The sequence below is a fragment of the Sarcophilus harrisii genome, chromosome 2, assembly GCF_902635505.1.
Source record: "Sarcophilus harrisii chromosome 2, mSarHar1.11, whole genome shotgun sequence".
Classification (NCBI taxonomy): Eukaryota; Metazoa; Chordata; class Mammalia; order Dasyuromorphia; family Dasyuridae; genus Sarcophilus; species Sarcophilus harrisii.
Window position 1 is genome coordinate 407,543,279 of NC_045427.1, and position 27,831 is coordinate 407,571,109.

At 39.5% G+C, this 27,831-nt stretch overlaps 1 protein-coding gene across 1 annotated transcript in view; it reads right to left on the reverse strand.

Moving 5' to 3' along the window:
• STK10 (serine/threonine kinase 10) overlaps nucleotides 1–27,831 on the reverse strand; it is a 130,387-nt gene that overhangs the window by 15,766 nt on the left and 86,790 nt on the right. Inside the window, exons 8-12 of the mRNA XM_031953667.1 lie at nucleotides 24,355–24,489; nucleotides 21,965–22,546; nucleotides 10,722–10,852; nucleotides 6,969–7,092; nucleotides 5,619–5,798 (exon numbers count right to left, since the gene is read on the reverse strand). Coding sequence (XP_031809527.1) covers nucleotides 5,619–5,798; nucleotides 6,969–7,092; nucleotides 10,722–10,852; nucleotides 21,965–22,546; nucleotides 24,355–24,489 — 1,152 coding nt within the window. The remainder of the gene's footprint in view (nucleotides 1–5,618; nucleotides 5,799–6,968; nucleotides 7,093–10,721; nucleotides 10,853–21,964; nucleotides 22,547–24,354; nucleotides 24,490–27,831) is intronic.

Below are 27,831 nucleotides of genomic sequence, written 5' to 3' on the forward strand. Positions count from 1 at the left end.
GTTTGAGTTTTAACCAAGTAGAAATGGGGACCACCTGAGTTTGTTAAGTAGAAGAGGGGCACAGTCAGACCTGTATTTTAGGACTCACTTGAGCAGTTGTGTGGAGGATGTGTTCTTTCCTTGAGTGATCATTCTCAGAGGAGTCTCTAGTTACCTAGAAAGCTTGAAGAATTTGGGTGGCAAAGATCATTAAAATGACAGGAGGTGTGTTGTCTGCTTCCAATGTCCCAGTGGAGGCATTGCAGAGCAATGTCCAGAATCCAGCAACCACCCTACTTATATCTATACTCTACAGAAAGTCATCTGTTCCTAGCTGCTGCAGCTGCTTCTTCTTTTCCTTTTCCTTCTTCTTTTTTAGTCTTATTAATTTTTTTTGGTATGCTTTAATACAGTAGTTACATCCAAAGAACAGCACTATCTTTTGTAATAAATAGGTCACTTAAGCAGTGACCTTCATAGGGACTATATCTGATATCATCTGCCTCATTCTATACCCACAGTCTACACATTCTATACTTATACCTCTCTACCAAGATACTTCCAAATTCCTTTAGACCATAGCTCCGGGGACTTCTATAAGACCTAGCACAGGGTCTGGTACATAAGAGGGACTTAATAAATTAATAAGTAAATAAAGTTTGCTTCCTTCCTCCATTCCTACTCATCCTTCGAAGCCTTCATGGTAAAGGCAACCTTCATCCTCCCCTGCCTCTCTTTGCTCTCTGGGAGCTGTCTCCACCACCTGCAACTCCACTACACTTGGCAGTATATCCACACTCCGCAGGGCTCAGCTGCCATTCCTTCAAGAGCTCCTGCCAAACCAGGCTGCCTTAAAGCCTTCTGGCTACAGGTGGAGCTATTAGACACACATGTGAAAAATATCTTCAAATTTCAAAATCCCCAAGCTGTCTCAACATTCATTGCTCATTACTGGAAACCAATTCCCAACAACCTAAGAGGTCACACTTCACCAACTCCCCTTCTGGGGTGCTGCCCATAGGGACACCTCTCCCCTCTCAGGTTCTGTCTACCCTTGCCCAACATTGCTGACAACCTGACACCATTCCCTGCCCCCTCCATCTCCCAATTCAGTTCCCCCAGGGTTGTTACACGAGTAATAGGGGAAATAAGACAGAGAGCATTGTTTGGGAGTAGTAGCAGGAACCAGATGGAGCCTAGCATCTGCCAGCTCTGACATGATATCCCTGTTAGAAACAAAAGTAATATGACTGCCCCATCAGCAGGCAGACATGCATTCAAATTCTTTTTCTAGGAGAAGGGATGAATGGGCCCCAAGTCATTTAACCTAATCCACCCTGAAACCACCCCCACCCTAAGTCTGTAAGACAATTGGCTGAGGCTGAGGTGCAGGAGTGGTCAGGTGTGTTATACGCTAGCTGGTTCTCACTGTTTCCAAAGGATTCTCCCTGTTTTGCTTTTCCCCATAACTTTGCTACTAGGCCCAGCAACCCGTAGCCATGAATTCCTAAACATACCTAGCTCAGACTTTGTGGGCACTGGACTGTAACCAATGAACCAGACAAAAATAATGGAATCAGGAAAGGAATTTTAGTGGGCGTGGGAAGAGTGACAGCAAGGGTTTTCATGTGGGTGACAAGTGATATTGTTTGATACTACATGATTCTAGAGATCATTAAGACTAGAAAAAAAATGAAACAGCAGCAGCCAGGGACGGATGACCTTCCACAGAGTATAGATGTGAATAGATTGGTTGCTAGATTCTGGATATTATTCCGAATGTCTCCAGTGGAAGTAGATACAGTTCTTTTCATGTTAATGGTCTTTGGCACCCAAATTCTGCAAGTCTTCTCGGTAACTGGTGACTCTTCCGGGAATGATCACTCAAGTGCATCTGCCACACAACTGCTCAAGTGATTCCTAAAACACAGACCTAACTGTGCCCTTCTGCTCAGCAAACTTGAATGGTTTCCCATTTCTTCTTGAATTTAGAGATCTAATAGTATCACAGGATTTAGAGATGAAAGACTTTGAAGATGGCCCAGTATCCCTGCCCCCTACATACACACACACACACACACACACACACAACACACACACACTTTACATACAAGGACACTGAAACCCAGGGAAATATATAAAGCAGTGGGGAAAAGCACTGGTTTTAGAACCAGTGGTCCTAGGTTCAAATCTCAGTTGTGCCAATAGTAACCTGCATAACTATGGACATGTCAATCTGAACCTCAGTTCCCTCTTTTTACAAGTTGAATTTGATAGACTCTATGATTCCAGCTCTAAAGCTTGGATCCTATGAATTCTTCTGAATATGACCTTAATTTTTTTTTTTTTTTTGCCAGGTTGATGGCAGGACAGTGATTCATGAACTAGAAAACAAGAGTTGGGAGAGAGCTTAGAGGAAATGTGAAGTCTGGGTAAGTTAAAGGACTTGGTTATGGTCATCTAAGGGGTTGGATGGAAAATGTGATGTGAATTTAGACCTTTCAGCTCCACAATATATGCTAGTTCTACTGCATGTTTAAAACTAAGGCTCTGAATCCAATACTAAATACAGTGGACATTGGTGTCTGTACACAAATAAACTTCAATGTAACTGACCTGTTATCTAAATCCAAGGCCAAGTACAATGGATCATGGACTCCCCCACACAACACCAAACTCCATGTCCTGTTCTACCTGTGTATCTAAATGTAAGGCCCTATAATTAGCATCATGTACAATGAACTACAACATCTAAAAAAAGTTAATTCTAAAGTAATTGCCTCATTATACTTGTGCATTTAAATTTAAGGCCCTAAACTGGGCACCGAATACAATGAACCATAGCATCTATACAAGTAAAATCCAAAGTACAGGCCCTTATCCTACCTGTGTATCTAAATTTAAGACCCACACCAAGTACAACAGATCAATGTCTATACAGGTGAACTACCCTAACTTGTTCCTTGTCCCAAGATACCATGTTGCCAGGCTCCAGAGACCAAAAGGGGGGAGCACAGGGTTGGCAGACAGTAGCAGGATGTGGGCTGAGGAACTGACAACAGCAGAACACTGAGATTATTGGATATATGAGAAAGACCAAAAGGAAAATGCTCCTCTGAACCTCCTCTCCAGCCAGCCGGAGAGCTCATTGACAATGGCTCAGAAGCCCCAGGGCCTAACCTTTCTTTCCCAGGGGAGAGCTCTGGAAGTTACAGACTTCCTCTTCTATTTGGAGATGATTTTCTTCTTCCTCATTCCCATTTTATAAATATCATGGCTGTGTATGTCCACTTTCAAATTAATTACAGTTACGTCATTTTTCATAGGAGGGAGGCAGAACATCAGAAAGGGTATTTAAACACCAACAACAACTGGCCTTGATAGCAAAAAGCAAAGGCAAGCCCAACTGATCACTTTGCCAAAATCTAACACCACTTTGATCAGCAAACTCTAAGAAAGTTAGCTGCCAATAAGTAAGTAAATAAACTCTAAAGCTGAGAATAGAAATGTCAGTCCACTTTTTCACACTGATATAAACTTCACTGGGTATTAGAGGCAGGATGGTGGCAAGGAGGAAAATAAAAAGAAAGGAGCAAGAGTCAAAGGGCCTCAAATAGAATCCTGATTCTGCCATTTACTCTCAGAGTGCTATCAGGAGACTCTTTGCCCCACTCTGGGCCACGACCTCTTTTCCTTTTTTTAATTTTTATTTTACTGGGGGAGGGTGCTAGGCAATTGGGGTTAAGTGACTTACCCAGAGTCACACAGCTAGGAGATGTTAAGTGTCTGAGACCATTTTTGAACTCAGGTCCTCCTGACTTCTGGGCTGGTGCTCTATCCACTGCACTATCTGGCTGCCCCCTCTATCTCTTTTTCTATAAGATAAGGAAGGACATGCAAATAGAGAGAACTACAATAACTGGTGGCCATCTGTCCCCAAGTTAAGTCAGCAAACATTTATAAGCACTTCCTGTGCCAGGCATTGTGCCAAGTGCTGGAGATACAAAGAAAGGCAAAAATAGACCCTGCTTTCAAGGAGCTTATCCTTATTTGGTGGAGACAAAATACAAACAACTAACTACATATGATACATACGGGGAACATTGGAGATAATCTCTGAGGGAAGACACAGGCAAGGAGTGGGATTGGGAAAAGGTGGGATTTTAGCTGAGACATGAAAGGAAAACTGGAGGAATCATAAGGTACAGACAAGAGAGAACATTCCAAGCCTAAAGGACCACTAGCAAAAGGGGACAGGAATCCAGAGATGGAGTGAAATGTGTGAGGAACATAGGAGGCCACTGTGGCTAGATCCCAGATCCATGGAAGCAAGCATAGTTTAAGAAGCTGGAGGAGCAAGCCAAGTGGCAAAGGGCTTTCAAAGCCAAACTGAAAAGTTATATTTGATCTTAGAGGTGGTAAGAAGCCACCAGAGTTAACTCTACTAATCCTTCTAAAACTGTAATTTGTATTTCTCATTCAAATTTCTGGACCCTATGAAGTGTATCCAAGGGAGTCTGTTGACCTCTGGTTAAGAATTCCTACCTGAAATCTGAAAAGAGTTGCCATTAAGAAGCTATCCATTTTATTATTCTTGCTGTATTTCTTTTGTGTGTGTGTGTTTTTTAAAGTAGTCTTTTATTTTTCCAAATACATGCAAAGAGAATTTTCAATATTCCTCTTTGCAAAACCTTGTATTTTCAGTTTTCCTCCCTCTCTCTCCCCTCCCCTCTCCCAAGACAGCCATCAATATGACATAAGTTAAACATGTCCTTGCTGTCTTTCTAACCTGTTGAAGGCATGTCCATGCTAGGAACCACACCAGTCTGTTTCCAACCCCTGCTTTTTCAGAAACTGAGGTTTTGAGGAACACAGCAGGATCAAGATTCACATAAAATCATCTAACTCAGGATCCATGAACCATGTTTTAAGTTGCAAGGAATCTTAATCCCCAGCTTCTTTAATTGTGGTTCATGCCCCCATATGGGGGCAGTCATAACTGAAAGTGAAGGTCACAAAATTGCAATTTATTATCAATAAATATCTGGTTTATATACATATTTTATATACCTACATACCCAAGGTCTCCAGTGAAAGAGGGTCATGAGTGAGAAGAGTTTAAGAAGCTCTGATCTAGTCCAACTCCCTCACTTTACAAAAGAGTAAACTGAGGCCCAGAGAAGTAATATAAAGTCACAAAGGCGGGATTTGAAGATAGCTCCTCTTAACTCCAAATGCCAGGTTCTTCACACAGTCTCTATAATCCTGAGTCAACTCTATTCATCCCAGCAGTAAAACTGGGGTGAGACCAGTGTGGCTCTGACTCAAAGACAAGGGAAGGAGATGGGAAAGGCATAAGCATTAATAGAGTGGTACCACATACTAGTCACTCTGCTTTTTGAAAGATGGGCACTGTTGTTATTCCCATTTTTGCAGCTGAGGAAACTGAGGTAGACAGAGGGGAGGTGATTTGGCCAGGATCACACTGCCTGACTCCGGTGCTCTATCCATCATGTCTATCCCCTGTGGACCAGCAACAATTCCCCAGCTTATCTGTACAGCTCAAGACTCGAGAACCTCTCACCCTTCAGAAGCCATTCCCCAAACCGCCCCAAACCAGGAATCTGCCCCAACTCTACCTCCTTCTTCTTCATCTTGAGCTGCTCCTGGAACTTGGTGTAGTCACGCTCTTGCTCGGCCCGGATCCTCTTTGCCTCCTCCCGCCGGCGCAGTGCATGGTCCTGCTCCATCTTCTCCACCTGCTGCTTCTGCTGCCGCTCCAGATTCTCCAGCTCTGTGTCAAAGAATTTCTTCTTGGCCTAAGCAGAGAGACAAGGGCAACTCTTCTGAGCACTTATAACAGGCAGAGGCGAGACATTTATAAGCCATGCTGACTTAGAGCTGGGTTCTTGCTCCAGGATGGGACAAGAAGCTGAGAACCCAGCTCTCCCAGGCCATGTCTTGGCTCAGCCCTGACCCCCCTTTGGGATACTCGACAGCCCCACAAGAGGAAAGAGAATGACTGACATTGGCTTCCACATTTTCAGCAGGAAAAGAAAAGGACTAAAAGAGGAATCAACAATGTTTCCAGCATAGTAGGCCAAGGGTTCCTTTATTCCCTCATAACAAAATTTAAACCCAGAAAGAAGGGTTTCCCTGGAACAATCATCAATCCTCATACTGAAGCCCAAGATAGGAACTAAGAGTCAGTCCTATTTTGGGGGTTCAAATTCCACCTTTATCTCTTACAACCTGTGTTGACTTTAAGCTTAATTTCTGTGGACTTCTTTTTCATTTGTAAAATTACAGGGTTAATCTAAAATGACCTGTATAGTGACTTCTGGTTTTAAATCATGGGATCCCAAGATTTTTTTCAATTTAGAAAACTTTTGTCAAGAGTTTCCTACTCAAATGCAAATATCCCTAAGGAAAGTCATTATTTCTGAGCTTTTCTTTCACTTAATCATTCATTAAATATAGTGTATACATAAATGTACATGGAGAGGGAGAGGTGGAAGAAAGAAAAAGGGAGGGAAAGAGAAGGAAGAGAAATAAAGAAAAGGGAAGAAGAAAGGGGGAAGAGGGGAGGAAAATGAAGAGGAGAAGAGAAGGAAAAGGGAAAGAAGAAAAGAAAGGAGGGAAAGGAAGGAGGGAGGAAAAAGAGGAGGGAAAGGGGGGAAAAGAGGGAGAGGAGAAAGGAGAGAGAGAGAGAGAGAAGAAGAAAGAGAAGGAATTAGTAGAGAATGGGACACATAAGACTGTGGCATGCATGCTAGAGAAATACTGCTATAAAAATACATTTGAAGACACTGTCCATGTCTCACAGCACAGATCATATTTGGTCTAATGTGACCTCTTCTTTTCAAACCAAAGCTTAATATTCTCCAGGTCCAGGAAATGCTGCTTTCATGCCCTGGACTGTCCTATTAGCTTGTTTAACTAGGCTATTTCTAAGAAAGATAAAGTTAATGAATGCTAACTCCACTCACATTTATTTCTTGCTCAAAGCGTCTCTGCATCTGGTCCAGCTGCAGCTCATGTTTGCTAGTCAGCTGGGTCTGATTCCGGTGCTCCTCTTTCTGGAGCAGACGCAGCTCTCGAAGCTCTTGACGCCTGAAGGGTTGAAACAGGAAGAAAGAAGAAGGGAAAGAAAGGAAAGAAAAAGAAAAAGGAAAAGAAGACAGGAAGGAGAGAAGGGAACAAGGGAGGGAATGAGGAAAAAAGGAAGGATGGAGGGAAGAAAAGGCAGGAAAAAGGAGGTATTAATTAAGGACTTAATATGCTAAGCACTGTGCTAAGCATGGCAAGCAATGGTCATCCAGGTGGCCCTAGTTTGGGCAGGCATTATAGGTGAATCACTTTTCATACACAGTGAAAGCCTGAATTAAACATGTTCAGATGCAGAAACTGAATTATATAGCCATTGAAAGATACCCTTGAGAAATGGAAATTGAGTGGATGCCCATCAGTTGGGCAATGGCTAAGTTATGGTATATGAATGTAATAGAATTATTGTTTTATAATAAAATTATTATCAGGCTAATTTCAGAAAAGCCTGTAAAGACTTGCATGGACTGATGCTAAGTAAAGTGAGCAGAACCAAAAGAACATTATACACAATAATAAGATTATGTGATGATCAATTGTGATGGACTTGGCTCTTTTAAACAATGAGGGAATCCAAAACAATTCCAATAGACTTGGAGGGAAAATGCCATCTGCATCCAGAGAGAGAACTTTGGAGAGTGACTATGGATCAAAGCATAGAATTTTCATCTTTTTATTTGTTTCTCGTGATTTTTTCCATTTTTGTGGTTTTTTTTCCTTGCACAACATGACAAATATGGAAATGTGTTTTGTTCTGTTTGTTTGTTTGTTTGTTTTTAAGAAAGCCTTCAGTGGTAGAAAAAACAAGGGACCCAGGGTGGGAAAATCTGATGTCAGCTCAGCCACTGAACTCTGGGAAAGTAATATTACTGATTTTGTCTCCTTACTTTTAGAATTAAAATAGGAGATGCAAGTAAATGGTACCTCCAAGCTCATTTTCAGCTTCACCATTCTACAATTCTGAAAATTCCGCTAAAGAAGTCTGCTTTATAAGGGACATTTCTTTTTAATTGAATTAAGCTGACTGAATTAGATGCAGGTTAATTCCCTCAAGGGAAGTATTTTATAAATCCTAAAATCCTGATACGCTCTCTCTCGGAGACCTAATCAGAATCTATCTTCAGAGTCCCTCAGTTGGTCTCAATCCATAGGGTCTATGTAAAAAGTCCAATCTGCTTTTTCCACATCCCATGGCTCTGTAATTTGTGATGTTAACTAACCTCAGAACTATCTTCCAACCTGTGGCTGAGAAGAGACTCCAAACTTAACCCATTTCAAATCTCAATGTAACTTTCAAAGACAGGTTCTAGAATTTCTGGATTCACCCAAGTTTGCCAGCTGAGTCTAACTGTCAATCTCCTCCTCTGTATAGGATTGGAAAGGTGTGAGGGCCCCAAAGTAGGAAAGGCAAGATGCCAACAACATTTTTACTAACCTAACTTCCCTACAGAGGGATGGGCATGATGTTTTTGGAAGAAGGGGATGAAAGGCAATGAATTCTGAAAGGGCATAGATGAGAAATCCAGAAATATTTCTATATCTTTGTTAAAGCAACAGAAATATCATACTATCCAGGGTCCAGGCATTGGAAAGGTCTTTTAGTGGGAGAAGCTAATAAGGGTTTAGCATTTCAAGAAAAGTATTGACCACAAGCATTTCAATTACAGGCACCCAAATGTCACAGGAGCCTTCTCTCTGCCCCTCCCTCCCCCTGTGTGTGTGTGTGTATCTGTCTGTCTCTTAGCCCTGCCTGAGGGAACTTACCTAATCTGAATCCCTTCATAATTTAAGGGAAATTCAACCTCACAGACCACAAGTAAGGGAAAAAAAAAAAAAAAAAAGAAAATGAAAAAGGGCTCCTTATTAAAAAGTGCCCTCCTCCTCACCTCAGTGAAATCTCATCCATATTACCTGAGTAGAACACAACTTCTCTGTTCATACAGAGGAGCTCAGCCCAGTTCCAAGGCCAAAGGGCAGCCTCACTAAATAAGGCATCACAGAGCTGGAATTCCAGTTTATGAAACCTGAGCTACTACTGGGTGGAGGTAACATTGACAGGGATATAGGATAAATTGAGCTTTTAAAAAAGTACTACTGAGGTGTTTCCTTTCCCCTACAGAGCCTGAGCCCATCCCAAGGGAGCAGCTGAACAGAAAATAGCCTAATTCAATGTAAGCTTTGCCTAGTAGGTGGGATGCCAGGAGGTCTTCATAAAAAAGTAGATGTCTATCCCAGAATTAACTTCCAAGTCCCTATAGCCGATAGAGAACTCTTACATACACAGTTCAATTTGTCTTTGAAATGTGTTTGGTATTTATTTAAACTGTAGTATATCTTCTTTCTTTTCCCCCATCAACCACCCTCTAGCCCTAAGGCTCTTGACTAGGCTCTCTCTGCTATCTTTCTCTGTGTGACTGCTTTTACTCCCTGAACTTCTACAATCACCACTACAACCAAAAAAGTTAGAAAACTTCTAAATCTCTCTCCAAAACCAACTCTAACCCCTCTCAGTGGAAAAAAATGAAGGATCTGGATTTAAAAGAGGCCTACATTTGGATTCTGCCTGTGAAAATTACCCACTGTGTAATTATAAGCAAACCATTTACCCTCTCTGAGCTTCAAATTCTTTGTCTATAAAATGGAAATGGTAATAATAGTCCCTACCTTACAGGATTTGGGGAAGAATCAAAGGAGACACCATTTGTAACGTACTTTGTAAACCTCCAACATTATTTAAATGTCAGTTCTGCCTCCTCTTTTTCCTCCCCCAGCAGCAGGTCCACTTTTCCTAGAGCCGACAAAATCTTCAGCTCACTGTTCCACTGGCTTCTCAAATTCAATAAAGCTGGCTTACCCTCTTTCCATCCCAAACTATCTTCTCCTAATTTCCTTTTTCTGCTAATGAGTCCTTCATTCTTCTAGTCACCTAAACTTCAAACCCCAGAATCCTATTTGATTCCTTATCCCCATATTCGATCCATTACCAAGGTTTATCATTCTATCTCTATAATGTCACTCAAATCCATTCTCTCCATGGTTATTATTACTGCTGATAATAAAAATAGCTCACATTTATACAGTGTTCAGCTGGGTGGTACTGTAGATAGAGTCCTGGAGTCAAGAGGTTATCTCAAATATTACTAGCTGTGTGATCCTGGCTGAACAAGTCACTTAACTTCTGCCTGCCTCAGTTTTATCAAATGCAAAATAAGGATAATAACACTTACCTCTCAGGCTATTGTGAAGATCATATGAGATATATAAAGCATTTGGCATAATGTCTAGCACATGAGGAACACTAATAAATATTTGTTTCCTTTTCCCTTTTTATATATTTTATCTTCACAGAAACCTTATGAGGTAGGTACTATTAGTTATCCTGATTTTATAAATAATCAAAGAAATTAAAGGAATCATCTAGGATCACATAGTCAGAAAATTCCAAGACCAGTTTTGAACCCAGTTACCAAATGTTGCTTCTTCTCAGTCTGATCTGAGAAGCAAAATCTATGGGGTGACTTCACTTGAGAAGGCAGCCCAAATTTCCCCAACATCATCCAATTCTTTCTCTCTAAAAAATAATCCAAATATACTCCATGGCTGCTTCTCCAGTTTAAGAACTGTGGTCTGCTTGCCTGAGAAATCTCATCTCTTCATCTTTCTTCTCATCCTCACTGATGATCTTGGATGTGGTGATGCTCACCTCCACACCGTCCACAACAAACTTCCGGGTGCGCTTCAGGGTTTTGTTGTGCAACCTGGATTCCTGGCCAGAGAAAGAATAAGAGGCAAAACTTACAAATTCAGTCTCATACATTTTAGGCACAGAAAACATGCTTATTGACTTAAGGTGAACTGCCTCATGTTCCAGCCAACTCAGTATTACATCTCTGACATGGGCACAGAGAAATCATTTTTAAGGTCACAGTTCTCTTCCCCAATGTCAACTTCAAAAGATAAGGGATGGTCTGTGCTCCACAAATGTTCCTACTTTGCCTCAACAACTCAGTTAAGAACCTTATTTTCTATCCATTTCCTTTCTTCTAGCACTTCTATTTGTCACCACACTCACTCGATTCTTTCTGTGAAGGTCCGACTGTGCTGTTCTTTTCTTTTCAATCTTATTGCCAACATCCTGTTGTCCAGAGCCTCCGTCCCCTACTCCAGGATGCCCCAGAATGTGAACAAAATCACAGATGTTATCCTGGAAACATATCTAGTTCAACTTTGTCACTTTACAGAAGAGGAAACTGAGGCTCAGAGAAATGAAGTAATTTGTCCAAAGTCTCTCAGCTATTATGTGAGATCCAAATTCAAAGCTCTTTCCATTTATGCCATGTCAATGTCTGACTTAAAGCAACAACCTTCTTGACTATAGTCTCTCTTTATTCTAATCTACTCAGAAAACCAATGGTAAGCTAATGGCACAAACTTCCATCACATCACTGCATTACTCAAGAGACCATAATGATGTTTTATTGCCCACTACATCATGTTTAAACATTTCTTCACAGCTTTCTGGACCCATCATGATCTAGCCCTATCCTACCTTTCCAATTTCATTTTCCAGTGATCTCTAATCAGATCAACCTCTAACGACCTGTAAAACCCCTGAGGAAGTCACTATGCCTCAGTTTCTTCATCTATAAAATGAGCTACAGGAAAAAAAAATGGCAAACCACTTTTGTATCTTTGCCAAGGAAACCCCAAATAGAATCACAGAAAGTCAGCCCAAACTGAAATGACCCAACAATTTGACTCCCTGATTTACTCTTCACAGTAGCTATTCCACACCTCTTATCTCTTCTAGCTACTCATCTCTCTCAATTGAGTATCTCACCTCTTAATAAAAAAAAAAAAAAAGTAGCAAATGGTACACATTGATTTTTCCATGCTTTAAGTACCTCCAACCTGTTACCCATCCTTTAGAATCCAGGTCCTACATTGTTCATGAGCATGCTGACCACATTTTTCAAACCAAAAATTAGGACATACAGTTTAATAAAAGATATCCCTTTCTGTGAAGTTTCAAAAAGAAAAAGTATCCTTTTTTTTCCTTAAAATCAGGTCATTATGTCCATGTATTCTTCCTTGACTGTTCTAAACTCTCATTAGGTCCAAAGTCTAGGCAGAATTCCAAACTTAGTCATATACTGTCTTTGTTATTTAGTAGGTTATGATGAGTTTGAAATGCAGCTCAAATGATGGTGATAGGAGAGTAATTGTCAGGGCTCAGTCAGGTGAAGAATTCACAATGGCCATTCTCTTTGGCAAAAAGTAGGTTTATTTAGGAGAAAAGGTTACAGACAAAATGAAGAGATACAACAGACACCGTGAATGGTAAATATGAAATAGATCTGGGAGAGCTATAGGGTTTCCATGGAAAGAATTTAGAAGATTCCATTAAAGGAATATGCCATGAGGTACATACTGATTGGCAGGCTAAATCCATGGAGGGATTTAGCATTCTAAAAGAGTTAGGCATAAGAAGGAGAAAGACACCAAGAGGCATGATGGAGGGATGAGAGGAAAGACACCATAAGGCATGAGGAATGGGTGAGGAGAAAGACACCAACAGTCAGAATGCCATGGTGGGTTAACCCAAAAGTGGTTGAGCAAAGATGGTGTAAGCCATAGACAGACTTATAGGGGAAATCTGACCTTGGGGGTTTGATATAACTTGAATTTCTGACTAGACACAGCAAGGTGGGGCTACCCATGACCTCCACAGGTATGGGACTATAAAGTTAAACTGATCTCCATTAATGCCTTTCCCTGCTTGCCTCAGAAAGTAATCTTATCAGTACTTCAGTCTTTCTCTGCCAACCCCACCTAATTACTTAGGACCTCATCACAATGGAGAACCCGTATGCTCCAGTAATATACCCACAAAATCAAGACAGAAAACCCTGTCCCCATCTCTATCCCCAGCAGAGTGGGTGAATTGATTTCTCTGAAGTGAGCTCAAAGGAGCATTTTTGGATGAAACATGAGGAACAGATTTGAGAGGATTGTGATCTAAATCATTGGAAGGAATACCCACATTAGTGAGAGCACAGATGCATTGGAACACTCTTTGATGATGGTTTCACTGTTTTAATCTTATTTACCCACATGAATTATAAGCTTTTTGAAGACAGGGTCCAAAAGTGTCTTATACTACTTCTGTATTCCCACAGTATAGAGTTGGGTATATATATATATATATATTGCTTGTTGATTACACATATCATCTATGATTTTAAATTTTTCAAAAAGTTTTTATATCTACAGCCAACTAGCACTTATTAAGCATCTGTTATATGCCATGTATTGTGCTAAGGATACAAAAAAAAGGGCAAAAATTCAGTTCATGCTTTCAAGGAGCTCAGCTGTTGGTGGATACAGCATGCAAACCACTATGTCCAAAAAGATATACACAGGACAGTTTGGGAGTAGTCTCAAAGGAAAGAAACTCACATTAAAGAGGACTGGGAAAGGTTTTTTGCAACACATGGGACGTTGGCCAGATAATATAAATTTACTACATGCCATGTGAAATAATATTTCCTTCTATTTTTCTTAAATTTAAAGTTTTTAGGTAATGAGGGATGATTACCTGTGAATGGGACCAGGTGAAGTTTTCTCAAAAAGTTTGTGAGATGGGAATGGGTCAGAACTTAGGCCCAAGTTGCAGGAAGTCACATGATCTCTAGGCCTAGAGTTCTCTAGGGCAAAAAAGGTCAGATTCTAGGTCTAAGCTTCAGGAAGTGATGTGACCCACAGAAAGCAGACACCATTGGTGACCATTGGTCAGTAATGATTACTTCCTTTTCAGTCCATCCAATGAAAAGACTTGGGTCTTTTGCTATTTAGCCAGTTTTACTATTTCTGGTTTTCCAGGCCAGGCAAATGTTGGGAGCTGGGAGGCTCTATCACTGCTTGGGTGTGCTTAGGCCTCTCCTTACAAGGGCCGAATAAATGCTTTCTCTTTGTATCTGACGATATCTAGGATTAGTTCATTTGGGTAAAGGGGTCTAGCACCCATCCCACACACCAGGTTCTAATATGTTGGGATATGGTAGAAAAGTTTTATTTGCTCCATCCATTCAGTTTCTCAAAGCCCAATGCCAGGTGCTGAAGACACAAAGGCAGAACAAACAAAAAAAGGCAGTTCCTGCCTTCAAGGAGCTTACATTCTAATTAAAGGCTACATGGAGTGCCTAGATAAATAAATATAAGAAAATAAGAGAGAGAGACAAAGACAGAAAGAGAGACTGAGGCAAAGAGAGAATGAATGAGAATAAATATACATATATCTTAAGGAACAGATCAATTCTCAGAGAGCCTCCACAACTGTGGATCATAGCATCTGAAGGAGTTGGAGGGCAGCCTTTGCTAACACAGGTGTCGTGAACTGGGAACAAGATAAATTGGAGGCAGAGGGAAGAGGAGAAAGGTCAGACACGCAATGGCCTCTCAGCCAGAGAGCAGCAGCTGCCTCTCAGTCTCCTTGTATCATCCTTTCACAAGAGGAGATCCCTTCTGCAGTTGTGGGTTGTATCTCTAGCAGCCACGGTCAGGTGACCCCACCTGTGGTCAGGTGGCTACACACACACACACACACACACACACACACACATATAAATTGCCAGAAACAAAGAAGTTCCTATTCAGGAAAATGGCATTTGAACTTAAACTTGAAAGAAGATGAGAGTCTAGGAGAGTTAGGACTGCATTCCAGGGAGGGGTGATCTCTTATGCAAAGGCATAAAGAAGTGGGAGGTGGAATGCCAAGTTCAGGAAACAAGTAGACTAGTTTGGCTGAACTATAGAATGTGTGAAAGGAAGTAGAGGAAGTAAGTCTAGAAAGATAAGGTAGAGCCAGATTGTGATGAACATTAAATGCCAAACTTTGGATTGTGTTTTTCAGCACTGAAGATTCTTGAAAAAGGGAATGTTGTGGTCGGCCATGTGCTTTAGGAAGACTGTTTTGGCCAGTGTGCAGGGGATGAATTAGAAAGGAGATATGTTTTTAATAGTTTTTTTTTTTCCTCTATTTAAGGTCGAAAGATTTCTCCTATTCTTTGACCACACTTAAACACTAGCTTAAAAGCCAGATCAAGTACGTGCCAATATAAGAAGTGATAGAGAAAAGGAATGAGGTTAACCATTTGCTGCTTCAGTTAATGTTCCTACTTTCCAGAGAGAAGAAAGAAAGTCAGTGAAGATTCAACAGGAGAGGGAGCCTGATGGTTCTGTGCCCCTTCTTCCACCCTGGCACAATGCAACATCTCAGTGGGCAGTTGCCAGGGGAAGCAATTTCAGTTTTCACTCAATTAACCACATGTGGATTTTCTACTTTTTACTTCATCCTCATCATTGCTACACTCAGCCTTTTTCTTTAGCAAATGTGGGCTCAGGGAATGCAAAGTCATTATTGCCTAATTGATGCCAACTGGAATGAGGCTGGGAAATTGACTGCCTCCAAGAAGCCTTGGCGTTCACATTATCTCTCGTTCTGGTTTATCTGTACTATTGCTCCTCTTATAGTGATCCAGTAACCAAAGGTTAACTATAAATAAAAGTCCTTGTTTTTCCAGACCTAGCAACATTAGTTTGACCTTTTGGAAACCTAAGAAGCTAACTCATTTCTCTTCTAGTTCCCCTCCAACCCCCATCAGAACATCTCTCAAATGGGGATGAAAGGGCTGAAAGAGAATTATGTTTTCCTCCTCATTGTATCTGGTTTATGTATAAGTTAATCATGAGAACATACCACATGGCTTTCGCTGTAATGTAAAAAGACTGTTGGCTAAATTCCTAGAAGTCAAGTCAGGAAAATCCTGCCCAACTCTCGGGGTTCTCTGAACCAGATTCCAGGATTTCTTTCCAAAGAAATTTTCAAGGTCAAGGTAACTAAAGAGACAGACAAGCTTTACAAAAGCAAGCACCCCAAAGAGAAGCTGCCTTATGGGAAGGGGGAAAGAGGAGAACAAGGAGTACAGCAACATTAAAGAAAGATAATGGATCTTGAGGTAGCAGGGACTTCAGATGTCACTTAATCTAACCTTTCTCATTTTATAGGTGAAGTTTAATGATTTGAACAAAGTCATACAGATAGTGGACTGCAAAAAAGAAATTTGAACTTGGAACTTCTGACTCAAAATCCAACATTAGTGACCGACTCTCTGAGCCTTGATCAAGGGCCAACTTCCCAGAGTCCGTAAAAGTCCTCTCGATCAGTAGCAATCAACCAATCAGCAATCAATGCTGATTCCAGCTTGTTCCAGAAGCCAGCTTCCTCCCCAGTCTGAGACAATAGGAAAAGCAGCCTGAGGTTTTGGATTTGGACATTAGGATTAGGAAACTCCCAGTAGAATGTAAACTCACTAAAAGAAGGGATTCTTTAAAAAAAATTTTCTTTTTGTATGCTCAGCAACCAGCACAGGATCTTCTTTAGGAGTAGTAGGGGCCAGATAACAACAGCTGACTTAAATAAAAGGGTTGATATTTGCTAAGTATACACTAGAATAGCTAGCTAGTGCAGTAGATAGAGTGTTGGGGCTCAAGTCAAGAAGATTCATTTTTCCGAGTTCAAATTTAGTCTCAGATATTAGCTGTTTGCCTCAGTTTCCTCATCCGTAAAATGAGCAACTACTCTTTGCCAAGAAAACTCCAAAGTTAAAAAAGATTCAAACATGACTGAACAACAATGAGTTTGTCCAATTTGATCCTGAATCCAATCCTGAAAGACGGGAAACTATATTATCCTCATTTTCCAGAAGAAATTAAGATAGAACACCCCAATCCCTGTCACGAGCATAAAACATCCCAGATAATTTCAAAATTTTTCAATATATCTATCAATTTTGCTTATTTTCTTTTTAAAAAAAATACTTGTTATAAGAGATGACTAAGAGGAGACTTAGGAAAGATTCTGGAACAAAATCTAGTGATATAAAAAACAAAAGATATCAGTAGAAATATACTTTTGTTTGTTTTTGCTGAGGCATTTGGGGTAAGTCACTTGACCAGGGTCACACATCCAGGAAGTGTTTAAGTGTTCTAAGGCCAGATTGAACTCAGGTCCTCCTGACTTCAGGACTGGTACTCTAACCACTACACCAATTAGCTGCCCCTAGAAATCTATTTTCAAAAGATGGAAAGTGGTTAAATGATTTGCGCTAAATCTCCAGATCTGAATTCAGGTCTTCCTAACTTCAAGTCTAATATCTAATGTTCTCATTTATGCAATTTAGAAGAGCAATTTCTAGTCAAGTGATATATTTGGGCTTTAGTGCCAAATGATGAGGTTGATAGAGTTAGCAAATATGGGGGTTCAGTTATGTGTAGGATTCACAATGGCCATTCTTTGGCAAATGTAAGTTTATTTAGAAGAAGAGGTTACAGACAAAATGAAGAGCTACAATAGATACTAGGAATGATAAATATGAAATAGAGTTTGGGAGAGTATATAGTTAGGAAAGGGTTTTAAAAATTAACAATGGAAAAGACAAGTTCCCTAGTGGAATTCACAATTAACTAGGAGAAAGGGAATATACCATGAGATGGGAGTATTCCCTTAAATGGCAGGCCAGAGGAGTTTAGCACCATAAAAGAGTTAATTAGCTATGAGAAGAAAGACACCATGAGTCACAGTTGGAGAAGATGAGAGGAGAGATACCATGTGGCATGGGGAAAGGGAAGGGAAGGATACCACAAGGGAGACTGATAACCCCAAAAGAGATTCAGCAAAGACAATGTGATCCATGGACAGATTTATAGGGGCTATTTACTTGGATTTCTTGGCTGGACACAACAACCTCCACAGAAGGTGGAACTATATGATTAAACTGATCCTCATCAGTTTAATTTTTCAATTAAATTGCCTCAAGGAGCAGTTTTATCTGTACTTCAGGCTCTCTCTGTCAACCCCTCATCACTCAGGACCTCATCACTACTCTACCACACTACTTTAATAACTGGTTGCTTAATAGGATTGCAATGATCTGTGTGGTTACTTGACTGTTAGTGACAATTCTGTCCTACACTCAAACTTGCCTTCTGCTGTAACACATTTTCCAAAAGCAACTGTGAATAGCATAATTAAAAGAATCAGATATGGAATTGGAAGCTTTGCTTTCAAAGCCCCACTCTGCTGGGGTAAATTACTTCAACTTTCTAGGACTTAATTTCTTCCTCTGTTCAATGTGGGGGATGAACTAAATCAGGGATGTCAGACTTACATAGAAACAGATCCCCTGCAGCTGCATCTAGACTTAGAAAACCATGAATTAACATTATTTGTAGTGTGCTGTGTTTTGTTATATATTTCCCAGTTTTCATACTGGTTCACTTGCACTTAGAGGAGTTTTACTACAGATTTGGTAGATTGCAGAATAGGCCATGAGTTTGGTATTAAATGACCAAGAGAGATCCTTCCAAATGAAAATCTATGAATCTTTGGTCTACTTCCATACTTGAGTCCACTTCTCATCATTCATCATCTCATCATCATTTGTCTTTTTTTTTGATCTAGCCATTGTTCCCACTTCATCAGGTCTCTTTTTCCTTGGATGATCCTGGGATTCCCCTTCTCCTCTGTTACCAATCCTGCTTCTTCCTCTTTTGTACAACATATCCTTTCCTAGTTTTCTGATTGCAAATAAAATGCTACCTGCCATACTGAATCAAAAAAAAGGGGTGGGGGAAAGGAAGGGGAAGGAACACTAATCAGAGAAATGACCAAAACAAAGCTAAGCTTTCAAAACAGAATTTAGGAAGGATGTTGTTTGAAAACAAACACACCCAAACACATACACACATTCACCAATCTTAAGTGTGTCTCTAGTCAAGGTTTCTTTGCTCTTCTAAGATTTGAAAAATCTCATTAATCTAGACAAGGGCTTTCTGGTTCAACTTTGCTGGCACCCAGTAAAATCCCATATACATACAGAAGTTATCCTTTCTTTCTCTAAAAAACAATAAATATCTAAGATGAAAGGAAAGAGGAACAACTGAGTTTGATAATGTACAAGTACATGTATAGAACCTTCATCTGATAGAGTGAGCTCTCTATTTTGTTACAAATGCAAACCACAGAGTGGTCAGTACTAATGCCATTTGCCAAAGAGCGTTTTAGCAGTAGCAATTGTAAGGTGCCTGAATGACTGAAGCCATGGCCTAGAAAGCAATGTTCCTAAATATTTCTCAGAGGAAGAAGGCAAAAAAAGGTCTTTTATCATTTAGTGTGTGGCAGCATGGTGCAGGATAAGGTACTGGACTTGAAATCAGGAAAACCTAGATTCAAATTCAACTTCAGATGTTTACAAGATGATGTGATATGGAACTAGATACTTTCTGAGCCTTAGTTTCCATATCAGTAAAATGGCCAAACAGTATCTACCTCATAGAGCTGTTGTAAGGATCCCTTTTTACAAACACACACACACACACACACACACACACACACACACACACACAAATGGGTATGAGTGTATGTGTGTGTATGGAATTCTTTAGACTACCTTAAAGCACTATATTAATACTAGCTCTTATTATTAGATTTGAAGTGGCTGATTATTTTTTTAACCTTTGATTAAACTTGATTTAAATTTAATTTTAAAAATTTTTTGGTGGTATAGTAGACAAAACACCAAATTTGGAGTTGAAAAGATTTGAATTTAGGGGCAGTTAGGTGGTTTCATTCAGGTAGTACACACAGGTAGGTATACCGTTTGTAGAGCTAATACATATTTTTGCTAAAGGAATAATACTAATAAAGTGTCACTCAAGTCTTGCCTTTCATACACATTGGCTGTATGATGCTAGGAAAGTCTTTTATCCTTTCATTGACTCCAAGCTACCTTAACACTAAAAGTTGCAGAGCAGACACTGATCTACAAGGATAGAGGGAGTTTTCTCACAGAGTTATCTTTTCTACTTATTAAAAAAAATTTTACTAAGTAACTACTATGTGCTAGGCACCTGCTAAAGTGCAGAGGATGCAAAAAGAAGCAAAAGACAATCCCTGCCCTTAAAGAGATTACGATATAAATTTGTGGGAGAAGGAGTAGAGAGGGAAACAAATATCTACAAAATAAGCTATATGCAAGATAAAGAGGAGATAATTCACAGAGGGAAGGCTCTGGAATTACTAAAAGTTGGGAAAGACTTTTTTCCCCTTACCCAAAAGAAAAAATTAGCTAATGCTTATATATTTATAATTAACAAAAGACTTTCTTGACAACAAATCCATGAAGTAGTGACTGTAGGTCAGCTTGTCCCCATTAGTGATGAAGAACCTCTCAGAGGGGATATGTGACTAACCCAAGGTTTCACATTTAGTGAGTAGAATTGCTGGGACTTGAACATAGGTGTTCTGATACTAAGAAAGAGACAGCAGATGAGGTATAGATGAAATGCTGGACCTAGAGTAAAGAAGACCTGAGTTCAAATCATGTTTTATTAGCTGTGTGTAGGTAAGTCACTTAGCCTTTATTTGCCTCAATTTGTTTACCTTATTGGTAAAATGGATATGATGACAATCCCTATTTCCTAGGGTCACTGTAAGATTAAAATGATAATATTTGTAAAGTATTTTGCAAATTGTGAAGCATTATAAAAATACTAGTTATTATGATTATTATTATAAAGCATTATATCCATTCTAGTTATTACAATTATTATCATTATGATTGCCAGGCATTGTAAATCTTGCTCAGTTGTTTTTCAGTCATGTCAAACCCTTTGTGACCTCAAAGCAAAGATACTAGATTTGGTCCACATTTCCTTCTTCAACTCATTTTACAGATGAGAAAACTGAGGCAAACAGGGTTAAGTGACTTGCTCAGAGTCACACAACTAGGAAGTGTCAGACCACAGTTATACTTTTTCAGGAGGATGAGTGTTCCTGATTCCAAGCCTGGCATTCTGTGCATTATGGTGCCACCTAGCTGCCTGTCATATTTTTACCCTCTACTCAGCCGAAGGTAAGCTTCCTGAGGGCACAGGCTATTTTGCTTTTCATCTTGATAGTGTCAGCACCTAGGACAACACTGCCACACAACAAGCACCTGAAAAATGCTTGTTGAATTGAACTTAACTGTTCATTCATGAAAACTCCCAGTGACAAGGTGAGCCAGCTATAAGGCTCTTGGAGGTAGATCCTGGAAGTAAACAATGAAAATGCTTTCACTCTCCCTCTGGGCTATATTAGGATCTTAAGTCAAGCTTAGAAACAAAAATCCAGAAGATAATGCAAAAAGTATATTTATATGAATGTAATAACAACAATAATAATGACTAGCATTTATGTAGCACTTTAAGGATTTGCAAGATATTCAACATATATTATCTCATTTGATCCTATGATCCTATGGGATACATGCTATTATTATCCCCTTTATTACAGAAGAGGAAACTTGAAAGAGACTAAGACTAAGTGAATCACAGATAATCTCAAGCAAAAAATAAATTCAGGTCTTGGGATGGGTGGGGGGAACAAATGGGGTTAAGTGACCTGCCCAGATTTACACAGCTAATATATGTCTAAGACCACATTTGAACTTGGGTCTCCCTGACTCCACGGCCAGTGCTCTATCCATTGAATCACCTAGCTGCCTCTAAATTCAGATCTTTTCAATTCCAAATATGATGCTTTGTCTATTGTACCATCAAAAAGATTTTTAAAATTAAATTTAAATCAAGTTTAATCAAAGGTTAAAAAAAAAAAAAAAAAAAACTAGTCAGCCAGTTCAAACCAGAATCAATATATATTCTAAGCCTACTGAACTGGAACAAAACCAGGAAATCATCACATTTCCTAAATTGAAATCATTTCCCCTGGTGTGATTAGCCTGAATCAAGCAAGACTCAATCCAAGTTCAAATCTTACCTTCAGAGACAATGAACCCATCTCCCTGTTTAGAGATAAGTCAGTGGAGAGTGAAACACTGTAATCCATGCTCTCAGAGGCAGAGAGACTCCCACAGTCTGAGTCTCTCTTGGATTTACCAAGGGATATTTGAGCAGGAGATTCTAGGCTCCCATTGGCAATTTTTTCACCCACTAAGTTCTCCAGGATGCTGCTTGTGGGCCGGCTTCGGCTTCCCTTGTTGATTTTGTTGGTAGCAATGTCTAAGTTGTTGCTCTGATGGTTAGAGAAAGGTTTCTCCTCTGTGATTGAAACTTTGGCATCTAAGAGTCCAGGTGGAGCACTGAATCGGTATTTCCCTGGGGTCGTAGGTATAGCTTGGCTATCCTCATTTCCAGGCAGGTCAGAACTACTTGTGGTTTGTATGGAGTTGCTACTATCTACCTGGACAGTGGCATTTTCTCCATCCAAAAGTTTGTCACTGGGCTTATCTAGACTGCCTTTGGGCTCAGTAGGGCCAGGAGATGGTAACTCTGGAAATTTTTCTCCATCAAAACTCAGTTGACTCACTTCTGAAGAGTCCCTCATGTGTGTCCCTGGAGGCTTTTAAGAAAATGACATAAAACCAATTATTTCTATACATTTCAAGTTGAAAAAATTATTTTAAGCTTAACAAGCACCAAATAAAATATGCATTTCTATATATTTAGTAGGGCAGAAAAAGAAACAGCAGAACTTTATAATGTATGGCTATTTTTTTTTTTTTTGTGCTTCTTTCTAGACTTCCTTCTGTTCTCTTCTCTTCTCTCTATTTTTTTTAAAAGATGCTTTGATGACCTTCTTTCTACATATTCTGATAAGAAGATTTGAGTTAATATCCACCAAAATCAATGGGATCTAAAAAGGCTTGAAACTCAAGTCTATTTCCCTTAATTTTCTCCTTTGAGAATCTTTGATTTATCCTCCCTCTTCCTCACTTATGAGTATAGTGTGTGTGGTATCAATAATTACTAATCACTATCTTCTCTGTGCAGTGCTTATGTGTAAATGTAATGTGTGTGTGGGAATACATCTTCTCTTTCTCTTCATCTTCCCCAGTACTTGATATAGCACTAGACACATAGTAAGGTCTGAAAAATATTTATCATCAAAGAAATAAATGAATGAGAAAGGAACCTCAATGAAGCCAAAGCAGAGCCGTCCATTTCAATGTTATATTCTCTGTTTAGTTCATTTTGTTACTATATTGTAGCTATTATAACTTCTAGGAATCCATGAACATGTATGTTTAGTTAAAATGTAGCCTCCCAGAAGGAAGGACTAGCACCATACCTCCTAAACATACCTCCTAAAAGTATACTCCTTCATATACTTATCTCCCATGATGGCTTGGAATAAGATGGGAAAAGTTTCCTAGAATTCATTTCACATGAAACTGGATTGCCTGTGGTATAAAATGATTCCCCATATCCAAGAATGAACTTGAAAACTCAATAAAATTATTGGATGATTATGTTTTCCAGAAATAATAATTATAACTCTCTAAAAAAGAAAAATTCTCTACTGAATTTCTGATTCATCTGATATTTCTGAATAGTGGTTTCAACCAAAGATCATGGCCATGGTTGTCTTACTGTCAAAGAAAAAGAAATTTGGTATCACAGATTTGTTGACCCTCCATTTCTAATTCTCCCTGCTCAAGCCTTCCCATTGAAGTGGTCAGTGTTCCAGTTTCTCCACTCCTCCAAGCAAGGGAATCCAGAGGAATCTTAACTTTACCTCTATTTGTTTCTCTACCTGGTCAATCCATTGCCTAACTATGCCATTTCTTTTTCAATCCCTTTACTAGAACTAAGTAGCTATGTGTATCTGAGCAAATTGCTTTTATTTTCCAGACCCCCGTTTCCCACTCCACTAAATGAGGCATTTGGACTACATAACCTCTAAGGTACCTACCAGTTCTAAAATTCTATGAGGTTATGGAGCAAATCTTTTTTTTTTTTTAAACCTAAGTTTGATCTTGCTCTTTGAATGGATATATTAGTTTTATCCAGACGTGTTGGCTCACAAAGATACACGACAACATCTGGTCACTGATTCTTTCCTCCTCCAAAAGAAGCTTTCCTGTCCAGCTGGATGGAAATAAAGTCACTAAGGAACTTTCTCCACAGCACAAAGAATAGAGGAGGTTAAAACAGCATATCTACAAGCATGAATTAGTCCCAAATGCACATAGATGATATTCTCTTAAAAACACGTTCCTCTCCTACTGATAATTATGTAGAGGTATTTTTTTTTAAGTTATACAATTCATCTCTTAAAAAATGAAATAAAAAGTTTTGCAAGAAATAGTTTTGTGTGTGTGTGTGTGTGTGTGTGTGTGTGTGTATGTTTACAAGAGCCACACTTACAGATACTGTTTCTGTTGAGTCATCATCTTCTCCTTCCTCCCTATTGTCTTCAATTTCCTCCATCACTTCAGCTTTTGCTTCAGCTACCAGCTCCCGGAGAGCTTTGTTGCTGGTGATTTTGCTGACAAAAGGATGCTGAGTAAACAACACACAAACAAGGATTAGAAAAGGTATCACCCTGTGCTGTGTAGGTTATAGATTGCCTGAAAGGTTGACACAACTGGACATGGGGACCCTAGTCTTTTGGGGAAGGGTGATCCTCACAGATACTGCAGTATCGCAAAAAGACTCAAATAAAGGCTAATTGCTGCTTGATTTACATTGAAAATAACCTAAGAAACACCCAGTTGTAGATTCTCAAAGGTCTACAGGGAAAGCTTCACAAAGAAAACAACAAAAACATTTCATTAGAATTTAAGCTCCCTGAGAGCAGAGACAGTTTCACTCTTGGCTTTTTATTCCCCAGAACTTCACACAGTGCCTAATACATGGTAAGTATTTAATAAATTACTTGATCGATGTCTACTTGGTTTTCTAGGATTTGCAAAGCAATTTGCAGATATTTGATTTTAACTTATAGGCTTATTGTGAGGATAAGAGCTAGCCCTTCTTGACAGATGAGGAAGAAAGGTTAAGTGATTTGTTTAGGGCCAAGTAATTAGTAAATGACTGAGAAGGGTTTCTTCTGGTTCTAAATCCTAGTCTCCAGCCATTATACAACACTGCTTTCCAGAAGGGAAAAATGGACTATTTATATGTACTTCTAGAAGTATAACATCTTTAAGAGTAAAGAGCCCTTTCATAAATGCTGTAAAATACTAAGTTCTTTATGGTTTTCAGCAGATGTTAACTTCAGCAATACAAGAGCGTATGCTCCTCAGGCTTGTAACTTCCCTTCCCCATCTCCCTCCCAGAGAACTAGGGTGTATACACTTAGCAATAACACACATTCCTAAATCCAAATGCACAGATGCACAGATACCCCAGGGTGTTGTTAAAGAAATACGGCAAAAAACCTCATTAATTTGAAATCTCATGATTAGCAGAGGAGGTGGGAAGAAGTTTTTCTACCAAAAAATATACTTTAAAAAAGGAAGAGTCAAAAGTAAAATTAAGATGTCAACTCCTTGAAAAAATTATCTTTCAGGTACCTTGAAAATACTTAAAAATTGCCTATTTACACTGGGATAACTGCAAAGAAAGAAGAAAAGAAATAAACAAGCATTTATTGAGTGCCTTCTACTATATTAAAACTTTACAAATGTTATCTTCTCTCACAACAACCCTGGGAAGTAGGTGAAAATATTAAATAATTTTACAGTTGAAGAAATTGAGTTCTACAGCTGTTAAATGACTTCACTAAAGTCATACAGCTTGTAAATATATGAGGTAAGATTTGAACTCAGGTCTTATTCCAGATCTAACATTCTATCCACTAGGCAAACTAGTGTCTTCTTACATGGATATATGAGTATACCATTTAATTTCTCTAGGTACCTCAAATACGTTATGAGAAAATTGTGATAAATAATTTTGAGGTTTTCTTCTCTCAAAAATTCTATGATTCTATGCTAAATTATAAATCTTTTTTGTCTTTTCATTAAAGCAGGACTCCTAAAGGGCCTCACCTAGGAAATACTTTCTTAGACTCAGCCAAGCTACTCTAAGTGCAAGTAATGAAAGTTTCATTTTTTAAAAACATTCTGTAATTCAGACTCCATTCATTGGACCTGGCCTATCCCCAAGCAGTCCAAATTAGAGAGGTTTCACAATAACAGATGAGAAACAGACCCCTTACTCTGGTTCTGAGCCCCTTGTAATGCCCTCTCCAGAGCAAGTTAGAGAAGTGGTTTAGAGTATCAACAGCCTTTTGTAACAGAGAGTGGAAAATCAGATCCTGACAGCTCCTTAAGCATAAATGTTGTGTAACCTCACATATGCAAACTTAAGCAATAAGTCAAAGGTCAAATAGCTGTAGTGGTTGATGCAGATGTGGCCAAAAGAACAAACTTCCCAGGCATGCTTTTGGAAATCCCTATGCTTCTTAAAGATACATAACACATCGACCAAATTAGAGGCAATTAAATGAGACCAAGTCTTTTATAGGCTAAGTCATTTATCCCCATTTCCCATACTTGGCACTTACAGGATAGGAAGACGGGAAGTTGTCTGGCACTGGATGCAGGGAGAGGGATTCTTTGGTAAAAGAATTCCCTGGGGAAACTGCAGAGAGCTAGGTCAAGTCATGTCAGCCCCCAAGTCCCTAGGAGCAACACTGCAGATGGTGTTAAGCCTGGGGAGACCATAGCTGGCAAGAACCCGGAGGTACCTCCTGTGACTGATTAGGGTTAAGTACATTGTTTTGTAAACTGTTCTGGGACACAAGCCATGGAACGCTTTTCTCCTTCATCATCTCTCCAGCAAGAGAAGGGAGCTTAGAATGTGTTTAGAAAGGTTCTTCCTCCACTTCAAATCTGCCAGTTCAGATTAAAGAGAGAGACACCAGCTCAAAATAGGCAGTAGAGGCAATGGCCTTTGGGGGGGAGACAAGGAACTTAGAGCAGCTGACATGTTTGGCAGGAGGAGGGGTGTCCCAAAATGGCACATACTGCTAGGAAACTTACAGGCACAGAATCAGAAACAGGCCTAGGCCTTATAGTCCCGGACAAATATCCCAGGACTTGGGATCTTTTAGGATAACTTCTTTGGAATCCTTCAAGAGTTCAGAGGGTCCCTTCCCTGGCCTTCAAGAGATACTCCATCGAGGGGCTTAGAACCAATTGTTAAATTTTCACTTATACCTTGAAATTGGCAAATGCTACAAATTCAGGGCTTGATTTATTGTTTTGTTGATTTCCTAGATTTAAGAAAGTGATGGAGAAAATGTGAATAGTATAGATCAAATTTTAAAATGGGTCTTATGGAACAGCTAGGTGGCACAGTGGATAGAGCACCAGACCTGAAGTCAGGAGGACCTGAGTTCAAATCTGATTTCAGACACTTAATACTTCCTAGCTGTGTGACACTGAGGAAGTCACTTAACCCCAACTGCCTCAGGAAAAAAAAGGGGTCTTACATTTCAGAGGGTTGTTGTTAAACATTCACCAGCATACCTTAAAACTGTGACACTATTAATATTCCTCAGAGATGGAAACTGTAGAATCCATTCCATATAAAGAATTCAGAGGAACAAGAGATTTGTATGTACCAATGACAATATAGGGGGAAAAAATTGGAACAAGGAGAACACATACAATGAATATGAAAAGATAAACAGAGACACTTCCAAAGAAGCAGCTGAACTCAGATTAAGTACAATGATGACCTTGCTCTCAGAGAATAAATGAAGAAATAAGTGTCTTAAATTCTTCCTTCTTTTTTTGTACTATCTGTATCTCACATGTATACAGTTATGTATAGTCTCCCCCATTAGATTGGGAGTTCTTTGAAGGCACGTATTGTTTTTGGCTCTTCTTG